The following is an 18,354-nucleotide window of genomic DNA, read 5'->3' on the forward strand; positions in this document are numbered from 1 at the left end:
TTTGGATGGTTAGATAATAACGTAGATTAATTTAGAACCTAATTTTGTGACATGGGCACCTAATGAAAAACACTTTTGTGTGTGTGTGTGTGTGTGTGTGTATATGTGTGTGTTGACAATGCAGGCATTAATCAGAAACCACAAGTCAAGAAATCCTGGAAATCTATATTTAAGATATTACTTTTGCAAAGCTTCAAAATATCATTACATAACATTGTCTTCAAGAGTCTTCAGATAAACGCACACTGTTAAGCTGCAATATAGTCTCTAAAGTATGAACTGCGTGGGAAATTGTTGTTTTTCCCAAAATTTCAAAGAAAAAACTCCAAGACTAACAATCAAACTCCCTTAAGATGTTCATGTAAGCTTATTAAGTAAAATACCACACAAACATGGAAAATTCTAATGTGCTCCTCCTATGAAATACTGTCCATTGTTAATAGTGGAGAATAGCACTCCACAGAGAAAACATGATTAGAAAATTATAAGAAGCTTTTTCTATCTTATATACACGTCAACAAACATGTGATTTTAAAAAAAAGAAACAAAACAGAAATAGCAAAAAGAAAATGACACAGTCATAAGAATATAGACTAAAGGACCAAGATAGTCCTACCAAGAAGATTCTTCTAAATAATTTCCCTACAGCGCACACATATTACAAAGTACTGTTGATGTTTCTAGCTTTGTTTCTTAGTACACCATTTATTCTTAGGCTTAATTGATTTTTTACAAAAAAAAAATTTGATAAAATGGGACCTTAAGCAGTACTGATCATACGAGTAATGGATAATGATTCAAGAAAAAGTCCTGCAGACCACTTACATCTCATTTACATTCAGTAAAAAACCTTGCTGTGATATAGAAGGGAAAAATTTCACCTGCGGTAAATAACTTGTACAACGAACTTAGTCTTTCTCTTTCAAATGTGATACAATCATAAAACAATCCTGCCTTTAGTGAATTAACTTATTATTCACAAACAATACATGAGAAAAATACACTCTGTGACCTGTTTCCTTATTATTTTCAGAAATTTTCTATTCACCAAGCTGCTCAGCTTAGTTATGAGACATCAGTTTTGTTTCATAATTGGTAGATGGACTTTTTAAGCTTGAGAAAAATGAATAACGAAAAGTGACCGGCAAATTCCTGACCTGGGCATGGGTACTGCTCTCCAGAGGCAAATATGGATTCTTTCTTAGGAGTGTATCAAAATATCTTGGAAGTCAGAAGAAGAGCAACTCTGTAAAGTTGTTCAGAGAAAAAGCCAGCATGAACTTGCAAAAGTCAGGATTTCCAGATAGTTTTGGGAATGTATCACCATTGTTTTTCTGATGCAGTTTTGTGCCTCATATTCTTACCGCTGAACTACTCCTAGTTTTTATGCAAAGCAAGACCAATCAAAATGTGAGAGTTTCACACAGAAATGGTGTGAGAATGGTAGAAACAGGCTTAGTCTAGCAATACTTGGGGTGGGAGCTTTATGATCTTTAAGGGCCTGTCCAAAAAAACATTCTTTGCTTCTATGGCACTTCACAATGGATGTACATTTATTCTTCTTCTCACCTGCATACAGGGCAATTAGCAGGCTCAATGTGAATTCAGCAGCTTTTGGATCTACCTGGACTGGTTTTTCTAATCTTGCCCTTTGGAACAGTGTCATCAGCATTCTAGAGATTTGCTGCAAGTTCAGAGAAATCTGCTCTTCCCTCTGGCTTTGTTCAGTTGATAGGACGTGCTGAATCAGAGAAACATCAATCAAATCCACTGTGGGAAAATTAAGGAAGAAATTAATGTGTATTCCTGCCTTTTCATGAATGGAAGCATGTCTATTTTTTTATTTAGAAACGCTTAGCTAGGATAAGTCTGAAAAACGAAGCCTAGAACAGTACATCACATAAAAAGAAACCAGTACCTGTGTGGTACTGGTTGGTACTTCCACAGTGGTACAATGGAAGTACCAAATTGGTACTTCCACAATGACACAGAGCATCAGGCAGATAATCCATATCGGGGCTGAGACCAGACTAAATATATTCATAGAAGAGAATCCCCAAATGAAAAAAATATGTCCAAGGCCAACTAGTCACCTTCTCTCTGCTACCCTGAAGACCTCACTTGCAATATCGTGCATTTTCAGCAACAGACTGTTTCAAATGGAAAATTCAAGATTTCCACAAAATTTAGCTCAATATGGAATTTACATCCAGTAATTTCAAAGTGAGCTAGGTGACCAGGACTTATTTGCACAACTCTCTGCTTGCACTGAATTCTTTCTCAATTCAAACAGGGAGAATGAATACTAACCAGGAGTTTTCTAGTCTATCATACTCTATTTTGCTCTCATAAATTCTTATAGTCAGTCAATGCATTTTCAATAAGTCATGATTATTTCCAATAAATCAGCTCCTAAGAAACACATTAGAATTTGACTTTTCATGAGCATAATAATACATAGATATAGATTAATAACTGTCATTGATGTCTACATAGCAGTGTTGCAGATTGTAAAAAAAATTTGATTCTCTCATAATTTTAGAATTTCACTATTGTATTTCCATTGACATTCAAAAGGAAAAAAAAAATTCTATATGAAGCACTACCTAGATCTTAGGTATTTATAATCCATTCTGAAACTCTAAGGTAGAAAATGAGAGAGCAAAGTAGGATAATAACTCATGGTGACAGCTGTACAAATTTTATACAGATTCTCCTCCCTGTAAAAGCACAGGATTATCTTTGGCTATTAACACTGGCAAAGACTTTGTACTGAGCATAGTTTGAGGGCTGTTCTGTATATGGAGCTCTGAACATCGCTGAAGGCCTCTGTGAAAGAAAACAAACACACATTACAATAGAGTGGTTCATTCAACACTACCTAAAAATCAAAATAACCAAATTTGGAGTCTTGAGTTGATCAACACACTGAAGGAAAACTTGGGCAACAAAAAGAAAATATTTTCTTTATTTTCAAATAACTTTGTGGGGTGAACAGTCTTGTAAAAAGCAACAATTTAACACAGAGCACAGCTGCTTCTTTGGGAATCAAGTTTATTCATAGATCAGAACACGGCCTAAGAGGAATATGCACTGCACATACTTTTATCCAAGTTCATAATGAAATAATATTTCTTCAGGCAAATAGGTTTTTTGATCAGAGATGCTTTTCTACAAGGAACAGTTTGTCAGTTTGCACAGCAGGGTTATTGTTTCGGATGCATATTGTTTCAAGCACTAAACAAATCTTCTGTCAAGATCAACATGTGAGACTCTTGCAGAAGACTAGCTAGAGCAAATTACTTTTGACATCTCTGTTTAGCAAACCCCTCAATCTGCTTGACTAAATCCCATACCCTTAAGTGATTCCAGCTTATTCCTTTCACATCACTAAAGGATCTTTTTCTGAGTGGAAAGCAAGAGACCATGACCTATAACTGATACTTTAGACACATACCTAGAACTTCAAGACCAAAAAAAACAAGGCTTGTTCACTAAGCTTCAGAAACTAGAAAGGGATTTATCAGTTATCTTTCTGTCCTCAGAGACTCTTTTCTCCCTATATTTCAGAGAGGAAGAGTTACACACAGTTGATTGACGTTAAAGATAAGCATTAAACATATATAAATGGGTAGAAATAACTCACAAAATACTTCACCTGTTCAGTCTGGAAAGGAGCCAATCTGTGTGCAATGTTTTCCAAGAAATACACCAGATTAATATTAATAGTCAGCAAATTATGGGCTCTGCTGGTTCCCAGATGCTGTCTAAGCTATAGGAAGATGCCAATAACTGCTATACCATCTGTTTAGTCCTGCTCTTGTCATACTATGTTTTGTGATAGTATTTGGAGAGGTAGTGTAGCATGTCATACAATGTGAAAAATGAGTTTTGACTTCCACGCATCATCAGTTCTCTCTCCTCAATAAACTGATCCAAAGCCCTTTTGAAAGCAACAGAAAAACTCCCAGTTTTCAGTAGGCTATGGATTAAGTTCCAAAGGCTTATTTTCAAATACAAATGCTAGAAATATACACGATTCAACTCAAACACCTTGCATGTACAAGATGATTTTTGAAGTGAAGGGAATCTGTTTTATTAGCTATCTGCTACTTAATTCAAGTCCACCCTTACAGACAAAATGTGGCCTCAAAGTAGGGCTTTCTGTGCCTGTCAAGCGCAGTTCCAGAATTAACTTGTGAGGACACATAAGTAAAATAGCAAAGCATTTTAGAATTATTATTGATGAGAGGCTATTTAGGGACATTAAAATCTTTCATTTCTCATAGGAAGGGAGCTTCCCCTCTGGACAGAAAACCAGCATGTAATCATTCTGCCGTGGGTCAAATATCACCCCCAGAAGTATAAATGCCCTTTGTTGAGAAGCTGACAAAGGAGTTCCTACACACATAGAAGTGTACTGATTCCTGACATCTTCAGCTGGTTACCTGCTATACAGCATTTTGAGCTCTGTGGCAGATAAGGCATCTGCTGAGATTTTGTACTCAAAAAAGGAGTGTATGGCCACCCTTCATGCCTTTTCCAAAGTATGGAAAAATACCCTAACATTTATTATAAATTAGGGATCATGCCTCTGTGTGCCTGATCATTCCATAAGCCAATATGATAACAGCAAGGAAGGTGCCAGGACAGATCCAACAATAAAGGTAGGACATTACAGCAGTGTAATTTGTAATTTACATGCTACAGCACAGAGATTCTCAAGATGGCATGATTTCATTAAAATTCAGTAGTTTCTGTTCAAAAAGACAATGAAGGCAAAGAAACACCTTTTGAGAAGAGTTGGGAAAAAATAAGAAAAATCCTTACCCTGCAAGTCTGGATCCATTTGAAATTAACAGATGGCATTAGGTATTCTATAACAAAACAAACCAAAGTGTAAAACCACATATTCTAGACAGAGACATATCGAATCATTCAAATTAAACCTTTTAATCTGAACAATTCACTGGATGCATTTCAGAAATTAAATTAAACAGAATTACATTAAACAAAATAGTTTTGGTGCCACGTGCAGAGAAATGCCAGCAAACTGCAAGCTCTCTGCTCAGCATAAAATAGGAGTAATTCAAGTAACTGCAAAACTGTAGCAGGGCAAAACCAATCCTGAAAACACTTTTAAGTACAGGAAATGAGATCTTTCACTATTAAGACCCCAGTGTTTACGTGCAGGATTACTACACAGTCCACAGTGTTCAATATCAGGTCACAGAGGGCATATCCACATCAGACTCTTCCCAAGATTCATTGATTGCAATTAGTCAAAAGTATTTTCTCAAATTTTCAAGCAGAACTAAAGTTTTAGGCTGAGCTGACATTATTTTTCATTGAGCTGATATGGAAAGGCAAAAGGAAGCTTAACCATGAATCTATTTATTTAAAAAACTGTGAAAGCAAAAGTAGTTATGTCCCTGTAATAATGGAAACTGAATGTCTCCCTTCAGGATTTATTTCACTAATGCTCTAAAGTACTATATTATACTTCCAATCACAGAAATATAAACATGAATTAATGGTAGTAACTATCTTTCAGCTAACACTGCAGTTGTTAAACAGTAGGTATAATGGATCTAAGTCACACGAGATTCTGAAGGCTATCTATAGGGTTTATCGTGCAGAGAAAAGGGAAAGTTTGCTAAAATAAATAAAAATTAGATAGTTGGAAATTATCTGAAACTTAAATAATAAATTTGGTGTTAAATCTGAACTTAAACAAATGTTCACTTCTTACATTTTTTCAGTGAGAATCATTGATCGTTTGTCATAAACATGACACAATACTGACCATTTATGAAACATAAATATTCAATGATATGAAATTATTGAGACTACCATAAATATGCTCCTCACAATTTTAACTGGTGAAAGCTGCAACTTTGTGTTTCAGACCCTAAATTTCAGTCATAACCTAAATTTAGATACTTAAAATACTGAGATACAGATTTGCTTTAATAGTCTTTTTCATGCAAGACTATAATGCCACAGTTTTTACTGTAGTGTTTCTTTGAAAGAAATACCACTATGTTTCTTTTCCACTATTCTATTTTCTTCCTTAATAAGGGTTCTGCAAAACTACAGCTCTGCCCAGCATTTACACAGGCACGTTTGCCTATAGATATATATTCATATGCAATATATATGAAAATATGATACAAGTGTTCCTAAAATAGCTGCAGTAGTAGGAGTCTCTGCATAGCTTGACAGAAATGTTCATGTACAGAAATCAATGAAATCAGAAGACACAGAGCAATGAATTAAACATTAGTGTTTGGTGAAGGCTACATGTAGCAATCTAGAAGGCAGATTTACACACAGCTTGCCTCCTGTATTTTCTCTCTGTACCAGAGGTACATAAAATAAAGAAACTGGATGGGATGAATGTAAAAATATCCAGGTTGAACTCACTTAAATTAGAACTCATTAGAATTTGCTCACTCAAATAAGAACAGATCCACTGATCCACTAACTGAGTTATAAAGTGTGCATAATCTAGGAGTGCTTGATACTTACTGTAAGATGACCAGATCCAGTACAGCACAAGGTCTAATACTTAAATTAGGCAAATGGAAAAACACTCTACAGTCTTGTACTAGGGTATTCATGGTCTCAAAGTTAACCATGTGTTTATGTGCTTTACCAAACTGGCCAACAGTGTACAGCATCATATCTATGAACCCTCCCTCCAAAAAGTTACAGAAGACATTATTTATGTATGTACAGGTAACATTGTCATATACAAAACCCCGTGGACAGTCCAGATCTTGACTGCAGTAGGAGTGACTGGGTGAAATGAAGAGAATCTACTTTAGTGTCAGCACATGAACACAATATGAAAGCAGAAGCAGTATCTGCTGCCCATGAAATCTGAAGTAACTTTGCCCATTTATACACTATTTCAGCCCACGTGTTATATTTCAGTTACTTGTGTGCATGTGCTTTAATAGTGAGAAACACTTAAGAAAACAAACAAAAAAATGAATACTCTGTACAAATGTTCAGGGAAAAAATTGCAACAGTTAACAATCCTGGTCCTATTAAGATGAATACTCTTAAGTGCAGAACAAGGATAGCCTTTTTCATGACTCTTAGTGGAATGTGAAAGAAAAACACTTGATTACTTACACATACTTTGTTTGCCTTACAGGTTCTCAGAATATGCACTTTAGCAAATAAAATGCATTTTGAAGCATGCTACATAATTAAATTAAAGTACAGAGAAAGACAAGCCGCAAGAAATAAGGCAGAAACCTCCCAGCAGATCAATTGACTTGATCACAGAGACTTTTCTTCTTTTGATATCAGACAACATTTGATCAACATCTTAAATATGCATAAAAGAACCTACAATTACTTTTGTTTCCTGTGAAGATTGAAAACATTCTATGTTTTGTTCAAAGGCCAAAATTATTGTCTTCTCTTAAATACAGTAGTTGTGCTTACCTTCCACTCATTACTTACTAAAAGTCCAAAAGTCAGATGACACCGCCAGAGAAGTCCAGTAGTTTTACAGCACTTAAAAGTTGACTTCAAGACACAGTTCTAAAGGTTTTGCTTTTAAATTAAAGCTGCTCAAAACAAATGCCTAGCAGATGCCCTGATCAAAGTATCAGGTAATTGTCTAAGCAGTCAAAACAGAGAACACTAATTAATTAGTAATAAATATCCTGAATTATTAAAGACAAAACGTCTTTGATCTTTGTTTCAAAGCGCCTTTTTTTTTTTTTTTTTTTTTAATGGTTGGAGTGCAATATTTCTAAACGGAGAGGCCTGTACTGAGTATCTCCCAGTTGCTGAGAAACTGTTGCTATAGAGATTGAAAATGAGGTGGAAGCTGACACAGTAATGCAGAAAGCACAGTGTGCTGTAACAAAGAGTTGGGGCAGCTATACAAAGAAGAAACATAGTAAGCCCTAGTGGTTATGTCCTAGAACAAGAATTGTTCAGATCAACCACAAAGTTCTTCAGTACACCCAAATGTTAGGGTTTATGAGGAATCTAAATATAACATTTGTAAGACACATACAACTTAAAGCCTTTTTTCATAATTTTTTCAGTTACCATAACACCCAGGTAGTAGGAGTCCTCAATATCATGACTATCCTGCATACATAACATGACTTAGAGACTTGTGAAAAAATGTGTCCCAGAAATTGCTTATTACTTGTAGAAAACCCAAACTTACTGATGACTAAGTCAATTGCTGTTTTACAACTGTAACCAACTTTGAATATGCTATCCTATTTTAGCTTTCCTTTTATTATTTTTCCTTCTTTTTCTCCTGGCTAGGGAAAAACGTTTTTCCATTCATTTAAGCTTCTATGAGGAAAGACCTGAATTTCCCTGCAGACCACTAGACAAATCCAGTTAGAATAATTTAGGATACACAAGACATCCCAAACAGCTTATTCTTTCTGCACCCAGCCTCTGAGAAGAGAGGTTTTCAGCTGGTGACAGAAATTGGATAAACCTACTTATACATTGCAGGAAGAGTTATTTTCCCTCATCTTAACAGCTGTGCAGTGTTGATGCTTGAACTGCAGTTTGTTTGAACTATCTCCACAGGCAGAATAAAAGAATTCAAAGAGTAAGATTGCTAAAGCCTAGTCATATAGAAAAAGCCCAAACATAAATACACGTTAGAGAAGCTAACTTTTCTATCTTGGAGAAGGAATTATAGAAAAAACAGGTAGTTTGTAGAGACTACTTGTAGCATCCCTCCCCGCTATTTTCTCCTGAGACATCTGCCTCCAGACACTTCTCAGAAACTCAGCCAATCTTCTGTGCATACACCGCTGGAAACTAATTCCCTGGAGACCACTTCCTCATGAATTGAATGGTTCCTAACACCTCTCTTCAAGACTTTTTACAACCCCTACCTCTACAATTCCCATGTGAACTCCTCCATGAAGACACTTATAATAATATCTCCATTCCTCTGAATGTTGCTTCTCCCATATACACTTGACATAGAACCCCACATTCTTCCAGATCCCTTGTGATACCCCAGCTTTCTGAGCTCCTCTTTCTAAGACCAGCAAGACATCCCTCCTAGTCCTGTCCTAATCAGCCAGCAACTTCTCTTGGTTTCTTCATATAAGAAGTCTACCCCCATTCAAAGCTTGAACCTCCATTTGAACAGAAATAATGAATTTATTTCAACTATATGGAACTGATTCAAAGAACCAGAAGTTTTTTATTTTGTTTTAAACATATCTGATAAAAAATTTGCAAGTACAGTAACATTTCATTAACACCAGTCTCCATCATTTAAGACACCAAAGATGCAAGTAAAAGTGGTTCCTCAAAAATTCTATTTAAACAAGAATCTAATTATCTTTGACTTAAAATACATGAGTATTCTCTTGAAACTCATGAAATAAATAGGAAAAACATGGAAATAAAGATGTCACTAGGGAGATATATAAACAAATTTTTGTGTTAAAAATAATTTTGCCTAAGAAGATATTTTATTACAAAAGTACTGTGTTCCAGTACCTCTGGAAAAAAATATTTGGAATTATAAAACTTCTACTCTGTATGTGACAAATACATAAATTTTCATATGAACATTTTAGGCATTAAACTATGTTTTTGCAATAGTTTTATTGGTCTGAAGAAATAAGTGGTTGGATGCAAATGAAATCCTAGACTTATTAAAATCAGCGGGAATTTTATTTTGGTCTACAGGTTAAAAATGTTACATTCACACTGGTTTTGAAATTTTCCACCTAGAGATTTCTGGTGGTTTTTTTGTTGTTGTTGTTGGTTTTTGTTTGTTTGTTTGTTTTTGTTTTTGGTTTTTTTTTTTCAGTGAGGAAAATACAGCAAAATCTACAGCAATGCTTAGACTTTCTTTTCAGTTTGCTCTTTTGAGCAATGGAGATCTTATTTTAATGTAGGAATTTCCAGCATTTTCTTCTCCAGACAACTCTAGCTAAAGTGACCCAGTTGTCATGGTTTCCATTTCTGTAAAAAAGGGCTAAAACATGAGCTATTTTTGCTAGCCTCTTAAAATACTTCCACATGAAAGGAGATGAAGCAGGACACTTTGGGAATACTTGAATATCTGATACTGATGTCACAAGAGAAGGCCACAACTAAGCACATCCCATAGCAATGGGAAAGCCTCTGCTTAGCATTTAACACTGACACAAGAGGCATGGGATAGCTCTACAGAACAGCAGTGTCATACATGTAGAGAGCAGACAGGGAAGGACACCCTTATCCAACTGGGAATTCCCTGGCTGGGTTAAACAAGGTCATGATTAACCAAATAATTAAATTCTGCATTCATCAAGAATATCTTATTGTGTCTGTAGTGCTTTCCCAAGAAACAATCGTGGATAACCGAAAGGCTTTGTGCTTCAGTAGAGGCTCTGGGCATCTAACTCTGAATAGTTTCCCCATTCTTCAGCCTATCCTCAATGGAGAAGAACAGCTCATAGTACAAAAAGGGCTGATATTAAAGTACTGGAAAGAATCTTAAGGAAAGGAGAAAGAAAACAAACTAGGGAAAAAGTCTGTAGGAATGAAAATTAGAGAGAAATGGCAAGAACATTGGAAAAGTGCAGGAATTTCACAAACTGAAAAGAGAGAAAAAAGTGAAAAAAAACCAAAACTAAAATATTCTTTAGTGTTCATCTGTTCTTATTTTGATGGATGAGGACAGAGAAAAAAACTTTTTAATTTGAAAAGCAAATAAAATAGGAAAACACTATAGAAACACTTGGAAGAAGATGTGGAGTTTTTATTCTGCTTCATATGGATTCATTTCATTTATTTCCTTCAGTGCAATGAGTTTTTCCTAAATGGAAGAAAAAACACTTTTAATACTGCCTTTATTTTAATCTGCTCTAATTTCTAGCACAAACTTAAAATATGTTAAAAGAAAATAATTCTTACACATTACTAGTATGACTGAAGATCACAAAATCTGATTAGAGCTAGAATGTAGAGTTTGGGACCAGTCTTTTAAAATATTTCAATAGTACAAATAAATTCTTTTTGTCTTATGAAGTGAGAAGATCATGATGAAATTAGTGTTCAATTATTTTCTATTTTCTGAAAATTCCCTAATTCTAGTAAGGTCTGGCCTACATTCATTGGGAGTCACAGCCCTAAAAATGCCAAAAGATGTCTCCTACCATAGAAATACTCTGAATACAACATAAACAGAGTCAACATGGAATGTAGAAACATTAAACAAAAGGCAATTTTTTTGCACAAAGCCTGCAGAACTCTGGAGCACGAATTCTAAACTTACATAGGTAAACTTATTTTATCATCTATTTTTTGGGCAGAAGAATGGTTGTCTGTTCATTTCAATACACAAATATTACCTTATACTTATAAATACTCGGTCTTTGCCACACTTAAGTGCACATGTGCAGTTTGTACATCCAACACCTAAAGGTCTCAGTGTTCAAAGCTGTATCACAATGTGCCCATAGGTGGCAGAATGGGCATACACGAGATGCAAGAAACCCTCACCTGAACCAGCTCATGGGATAAGTGTTCCAGAACTTTTTGGGTCGTTTCATTAATTTCTAATTCTGTCATGACCTCCCAGTTACCATTCAGAAACCTCACTGGCATAGAGAAGATAATTCCTCCAGGAATGCAAAACTGACCTGAAGAAGAGGGGGGAAAAATGACAAAACATGTTCTTTCTGATTACATCCTCACCAGTATCAACATTAGCTCCTACAGACTTGCAAAAGTCTACAACTGTAAGATCTTATTATAAATGGAGATGGCCTTTTTCAATCTACAGTTCAAAAGATAATGTCCCTTTTACTGTAACTGTACTTATAGTTAGATGTGCATGAATCATAGCATCAGATGTGTTTGGCCTGCAAGGGACTTTTAGAGGTCTCTAGTTCAACCCTCCTGCCATGGGCAGGGGCATCTTCAAATGTGTCTGAGCCCCACCCAACCTGACCTTGAACGTTTCCAGGGTTGAGGTGTCCCCCACCTCTCTGGGCAGCCTGTTCAAGTGTCTCACCACATTCATTGTAAAAAACTTAATTATAGCTAATCGAAATTGACCATCCTTCACTTTAAATCCATTACCCTTGTCCTATTGCAACGAGTCCTGCTAAAACATTTAGCCACATCTTTCTCATAAGAACTTTTAAGCACTGGAAGCTGCTATAAGGTCTCTCCAGAGGTTTTCTTTTCCAGGCTGAACAACCTCAATTGCCTCAGCCTGTTTTCATAAGAGAGGCGTTCATCCCTGTGATCATTTTGTGTGGCCCTCCTCTGGACCATCTCCAACAGGTGTCTTTCCTGTGTTGTAATAACACAATTGCTGTATTGGTTGTACATCTTATAAAAGGGGAAAAATATTTATTTCATAAGGATTAAATGGCTGCTGTGAAATACTCCTTTTATTGGTATACATAACTACACAAGAAAGACACACTTTCATAGCCTAGCCCCTAAAAACTATAAAGAGTTCTTGCACAAAACACATACATCAGAAAAGCATTTAAACTAAAAGACAAAGAGATCATATGCAAAAATACAATATTAACCTAAGATGCCTGTAAAAACTGAGCATTATCACAAGGTCTGTTAGATTTGGAAGTTCTTATGATGAAACAAACTCTTAGCTTCAGGATTTGTTTTACAAGTTTTTATTAAATGAAAAATATTGATTAAAAAATAACATTATAGATAGAGGAAAGCTATTATATGCAGGGCAGAGCTGCAAGAGAACATGTGAAACAACAATAGCTTTACCTTCACTCAGTACTCCCACAGAAATGATCTCCTCAGAAGGAGAGCCATGGTACCAGTATCGCAGCACCGTGGCTATCGCGTGAGCAGGTAACATGGCTGTACAACGGGACACCCGGGAACTCAGTGCACTCTGTGCAGACTGCAATTCTGAATGGATCCATTCGCTAACAACAAAAAAAAAAATAAAGGAGAAAAAAGGGATGAAAAACTAAGATAGCTGCAGGAAGAGAAGTTTCCTAGAGGAAAAAAAACAATACTAAACCCAAGGAAACAAAATAGTCCAAACTTACTCAAACTTCACTGCTGAAAGCAAGGCATTTTTACAGACAGAGAAAATAAAAACCCTAACAAAAAGTAGCTTAAAAAGTAACAAGCCCTACTTTCCTATGAAAGTTAGGTAATTTACTCAAGCCATAATCTCTATTATTATTGTAATTTATCTTTTAAATGTAATTTAATATTTTAAAAGTAATTTATATATTACTGTCTTATGTAAGAACCCAGCCATGAACCAGTCTGCCTGTGTGAGGCGCGATACAAGCCTAGAACATAGACATGTCTGCTATCCAGTAAATGCTAAGTCTAGAGTGGGAGCTCCAGATAGCCAGGCCTGGTCATATCTTCTGCCCTCTCACCGCACCCACTCTTTCTCTGCTTCTGTTCTTTCCACAGAAAGCTATTTAAATGCCAGGTATCCTTTTCACGTATATTAACAAATCATCTGTTTTGGGAAAATGACATTAGTCTGCTCAGGCCTATTCCATGTAATTCAGGTACAAATATCTGTTTAATACTATTTCAAAGTTCCTTCATGCAAACTAGGTATCTAAGTCACCACCTGGTCTTCCATTACTTCTTACAAACTGCTGATGATATAAGAGGAAACCCACTTAAAATGTAGGAAAAGTATAGTTATAAACAGAGGTGGCAGGAAGAGTCAAAACTATGCACAGCACTAGGAACTACCCAACTTCTTTTGCAGAAGGAATATCTCAACTTGTCTTTTCCTTTATGTACAGTGTCAATCAGTAAAAACAAACCTTGAAAACAAAAACCTTTCTTGATGTTTTATTACACAATTGAGATAAACATGGATTAAAAGCAGCTGTTTAATTTTACTTGAAAGAAATAAATCTGTACTGTACCTATCATAAATCATATTCAACAAAGGACGTTGAAAATTAGGAGGGCCCCAAATAGCACAGTCATATCCATAGAGTTTTGCATGTGACAAATCAATGTAGTTAGACCCAGAAATATTGCCCCAAACAATCACATCTTTAACTCCTGTAACAAAGGAAAGTGAAGAGACAAATACTTTCAGAAAAATGGGCTTCAGAAATCTTTTTCAAAATGAATTATTCAAATCTGTACCCTGCCTTGCTAGCAGAAATTGTTTGATCTGAAAAATGCAACCAAGTTCTCTGTAACATATGAAACCTCATCCTAAGCTGAAAAAGAAGCTTTATTTTATATAATGTTACTGTAAATAATAGTCAAAATCTAGTATATATTTAACCCTCAAACAGTAACAAATCATATTGCAAACATACAGCAATGTTCCTTTTAAAATCCTGCAAAAACAAATATATAAACAATAAAAAAATCATTAAAAAACCAAAATCTACCTGCTTTGGTGCAAAAGGATTTTCTCAAATAACCTGTTAATAGGCTATTCAGCCTATTAATCTGCTTTTCTATTTCATTAGGCTCCAAAATATCTAGACTTGTCATCAATGACCATTTCTAGCTATGCAACACTTACAGAATCCTGATGCTGAGCACACTGTCAGAGCACACCTTTGCAAGCAGTGCAGACTTGTGTAACAAAGGTATAACAATTTACCTGAAAATGAAAGTTAATTAACCCTAAAATAATACTACAACGCAGTTGTACTTTACTCTCATAATCTGCACAGGGTATGTTGTCATGTTTATTCACAGCTCCAAAATAACAATTGACTATGGACTGCATATGCAATCTTGAAGTCCTAGCTTCCAATCTGCAAAACAATTGTCTTCCTTAGCATATTTCCAGCATGAAATACACACACCACAGTGGCAGGGCTGCATCTCAGAGCAGGTAAAAGACACTCAGGCATTCTGTACAGCCGAGAAATTCAGTGGGTGCACCGCTGTGCATTTCTGCAGGCACATCAACAGTGTTCTGGAATGAAATATGTACTCCCAAAGGTGCGCAGAATTCCCCAAATGCTACATAAACATTCACCTGCTGGATTCATATTCAGCTTCCTGGCCAGCGTGGCTTTAGCTGCACTTTCCCAGGATGTCACAATGGCAATGATATTTTCAGGCCTAATGGATGGGCCATATGTCCTTAACATTGTTGCCTTAAGGTTTGTAAAGGTTTTTCCTGATGAAATGACTTTGACCTCACTCTTGGCATTCTTCTCAATCAAGGGAGCATACACTTGGCAGATCTCACTCACTTCTCTGATGTAGCTCTCTCGGGACTGGACTTCAAGGTTTAAGAGGACATCATCAAGAACAATGATAATATCAGCATCAATAAAAGCCTGATCTATTTTTGTGTGCTCTGAAATACTGCGGAGAAGTGGGAATGCCATGTCTTCAGCTTCCATTACGATACCGTGAAGAATTTCCTTAAACTGGTCATTGTCAAGCAAATGGATACTGATTTCTGTGGTCATCCCAAACACTTCTCCATTTGCCAACAGAGGGATCAGATGATAACAGATGGGAACTGATGCACTGGTAAGAGAGGATGCAGAAAAGTTGTAATTAACAATGAACTGCTCCTCGTTTGGAAGCATTACACAAACACAAAGGTGTTAATTTTGTACTTGATTACACTTAAAGACACTATTAGCTTGGATCCTTTACTGTTCTTTTCATCATTTTAACAGGTTAAGAATTAAAACAGTTGGGTTCTCCTTTATTTGAAGGCTTCTCCTTAATTTGAAGGCATTTCAGTTGATGCCATCACTTAAAAATTGGTGTCTTTGTAGAACCACAATTTTTTAAGGTCCTCTGTGAGGAGTACTAGAAACACAGGTATTTCTAAAAGTAAAGCTGCAAGAGACTTAACTTACTCTATTTTCAACAACGTTTAATGCAAGATAGTTGCACCATAAAATTTCTAGCTTATTTTGTAAAAATACTTGCTTTTCCTTAAACTGACCTGAGGTCTAAATGATGCCTGTTCATACCCTTCCATTTGAACTGGTGTAAAATGTAACAAAAGCATAAATTATTTCTAAGTTACATACTCATTGTGCACAGTGAGGGCTGCAGAACCCAAGTAAAATCATCAAATTACAGGGATTTGTGTTAAACTTCACATTATTACACCTGTTTTATATGATAGGAAAAAGTGCATTCTTCTGAACTGAGTAAAAGTTCACAGATACTCTCTTTACTCTCACCTGGTGATCCAGATCTGCATAGGCTTGATGAGACTTTTAATCTCTTCATCCTCTTTGACAATTTCAAGATGTGCCTGCAGGTTCTCCTCAGCAATGTCTAACATTTTCTCACTCAGCATCATTGAAGTGATGCCATAATATCGCTAAGAACAAAAAGGATGATCTCTAATAAATGGCAGCCCAAACCCGTCAAGGTAACTTTTAATGATAGCTTTATTTTACATTTGAAGGAGAAAAAAAGGAACAACAATGTTGTAAAACATGGGCTTACAATATTAAAGGCAGCTTATTACCTGAGCATATTCCAGAAAATCATTAAGTCCTCCCAGAAGCTGACCCTTCCCTCCACGGTCCAACAGTTCTCTCCAAATGATAGGACATTGTCTGTGTTCCCATCCATTTGTTTCACAAATGTCATGAAGCCACTGCTGATGTAAATATCCCCACCAGATGTTTTAACATGTCACATTTGATAACATTTAAATATTACACGTACAAACATTCTTACTATTTCCTCTCAATATATAATTACAAGGTGCTTCAGAAATTACGTACCAGTGGGTACAAAATGGGGGAATAACACAAAGCAAGGTATGGTGATACACTGGAATAACTCACCTCAAGGTCTTGATTTCACTTAGTTGTCTTAGTGGTACAGAAGACAACAATGTTGTGAAGCAGCGAGTTATCTGAGGATTCTTACTCAGCCACAGAAGGTAGGTAAGGTGAAGAGGTTAATTGCTTTCCACTTAACTGTTTGAGTTACTTGGTGGAGGTGTCAAGCAAAATATAGGAGATAATAAATACCATAGTACTGCCTATCTCATGGAGCAAGACTGCAGTATTTTTTAAGAGCCTTATAGGCAGCATGTCTAGAGCACAAGTACTCAGACAGGCCCATCTACACTGTAAACAAATATGTGATATTTAACTTCATACTTGCACTGTAATTCAAAGCCCTTGAATGGCACAAAGGCTCTTGACAAGTAACAGCTCTGAAGGTATATGTAATCACAGTGAGCTAAAGATTTACAGGCTGAACAGCTATTTATACTTTAAAACAAAACAAAACAAACAAAAACTACCACCCAAAGAAGAAAAAGCAGAAAACCAACCAACCAAGCAAAACCACCTTGAAGTTTTTCTTGACATAATACAGCTTTAGGCTGGTCTGCACTTTGTGCCCATCTTCTGTGGTAAAACACAGGGGTTTTGTCATGTTTTTGTCAGTTGCTCAAAACATTGTGCCCTTTCCTCTGGCTGGCTCTCAGAGCCAAAGTGCTCCTGCAGCACCTCTATACACAGCACATAGCAAACCACTACTAGAAGAGAAGAAGAAACATACCACAGAGAACCACATTTCTTGGTTTGTAGAGCACTGGGGCACCAGTGACTTGATTTACAATCCCTTACCTCCCACTTGTCAGGGTGCTGAGTAATCTTGTGAACCCTGAAGTTGGGTAAGTTAGTCTGGAGATAGTCAGCCAGGAGTTCAGCTTTGGCATAGTAAGGGCAGTTCGCCTTACCTGCGAACACAGCAACAGCAGCACAAGTGGATGATTTTGTCATTCACTGAAAAGGGCTTAAAAGACCAAACATTGTTTAGTGTGAGACAACTAAGGAAGGGTAATTCTGCAGGTGAAACAGACTCCCGAGCCAGTGTCCAAGGGGCCGAGGAGGCCACTCCTGGGGGAACAGCAGCGAAGAGGCTGACGCCTCACTGACGCGATGAGGGGGACCGCTGTGCCGGGACCCGCTGAGGCTGAGCGCCGTGCGGACACGGCGCCCGGAGAGCCGCAGAAGTGGGCACGGGGGTGAGCCCGCAGAGAGGGGGGACTGCCGCAAGCACGGCGAGCTGCCCCGCCCGGCTCCCGGGTCCCAGTACAAGGTGCCGCCGCCGCCGGGATTGGCCCGCCCGGCCCCGGTACAAGGTGCCGCCGCCGCCGGGATTGGCCCGCCCGGGTCCCGGTACAAGGTGCCGCCGCCGCCGGGATTGGCCCGCCCGGGTCCCGGTACAAGGTGCCGCCGCCGCCGGGATTGGCCCGCCCGGCCCCGGGGTCTCCCCTCACCCGCCACCACGAACTTGGCCATGCGCGCGCCGCCCTCCAACGGCCGCTTTGGCGTTGCTCAGCAACGCGCCGCGCGCCGCGGCAGTTTGTCCCTCGGCACGCGCCGTCCGTCT

General features: G+C 37.4%; 2 protein-coding genes across 6 annotated transcripts in view; both read right to left on the reverse strand.

Moving 5' to 3' along the window:
- Positions 1-7,617, reverse strand: part of DYTN (dystrotelin) — a 76,209-nt gene extending 68,592 nt beyond the window's left edge. For 2 of the 3 annotated variants that reach the window (XM_040070082.2, XM_040070084.1), the window contains exons 1-4: positions 7,480-7,617; positions 4,831-4,877; positions 1,570-1,770; positions 1,158-1,246 (exon numbers count right to left, since the gene is read on the reverse strand). In XM_040070082.2, coding sequence (XP_039926016.1) covers positions 1,158-1,165 — 8 coding nt within the window. In that variant the 5' untranslated portion in view covers positions 1,166-1,246; positions 1,570-1,770; positions 4,831-4,877; positions 7,480-7,617. Of the gene's footprint in view, positions 1-1,157; positions 1,247-1,569; positions 1,771-2,754; positions 2,830-4,830; positions 4,878-7,461 lie in introns of all 3 variants that reach the window. The other variant, XM_058421356.1, reaches the window with a different exon arrangement.
- A 3,142-nt stretch (positions 7,618-10,759) lies between these two features.
- On the reverse strand, positions 10,760-18,283 carry MDH1B (malate dehydrogenase 1B). 3 transcript variants are annotated; one of them, XM_040070086.2, is made up of 9 exons: positions 18,242-18,283; positions 17,586-17,698; positions 16,466-16,600; positions 16,173-16,315; positions 14,996-15,498; positions 13,911-14,052; positions 12,766-12,929; positions 11,512-11,651; positions 10,760-10,825 (listed from the first exon to the last, which is right to left on the reverse strand). In XM_040070086.2, the coding sequence occupies exons 1-9, from the start codon at positions 18,261-18,263 to the stop codon at positions 10,769-10,771; spliced, it is 1,419 nt and encodes a 472-aa protein (XP_039926020.1). In that variant the 5' UTR covers positions 18,264-18,283; the 3' UTR covers positions 10,760-10,768. The 3 variants fall into 3 exon arrangements, with proteins under 3 accessions (XP_039926020.1, XP_039926019.1, XP_039926021.1); XM_040070085.2 differs by lacking the exon at positions 18,242-18,283 and having other exon boundaries at positions 17,586-17,783; XM_040070087.2 differs by lacking the exons at positions 17,586-17,698; positions 18,242-18,283 and adding an exon at positions 16,791-16,798.
- Positions 18,284-18,354: the final 71 nt, after the last annotated feature.

This window comes from Hirundo rustica, chromosome 7 (genome assembly GCF_015227805.2).
Source record: "Hirundo rustica isolate bHirRus1 chromosome 7, bHirRus1.pri.v3, whole genome shotgun sequence".
Lineage (NCBI taxonomy): Eukaryota > Metazoa > Chordata > Aves > Passeriformes > Hirundinidae > Hirundo > Hirundo rustica.

What these genes read in the sequence shown, in the direction of transcription:
- MDH1B (XM_040070085.2), bottom strand. Translation starts at nt 17,741, where the DNA reads ATGACAAAATCATCCACTTGTGCTGCTGTTGCTGTGTTCGCAGGTAAG. An exon ending in ATTTTCTGGAATATGCTCAG is followed by an intron (nt 16,316 to 16,465) that starts GTAATAAGCTGC and finishes TTTTGTTCTTAG; the next exon opens with CGATATTATGGCATCACTTC. An exon ending in TATCCCATGAGCTGGTTCAG is followed by an intron (nt 10,826 to 11,511) that starts GTGAGGGTTTCT and finishes TCTTCCATTTAG; the next exon opens with GAAAAACTCATTGCACTGAA.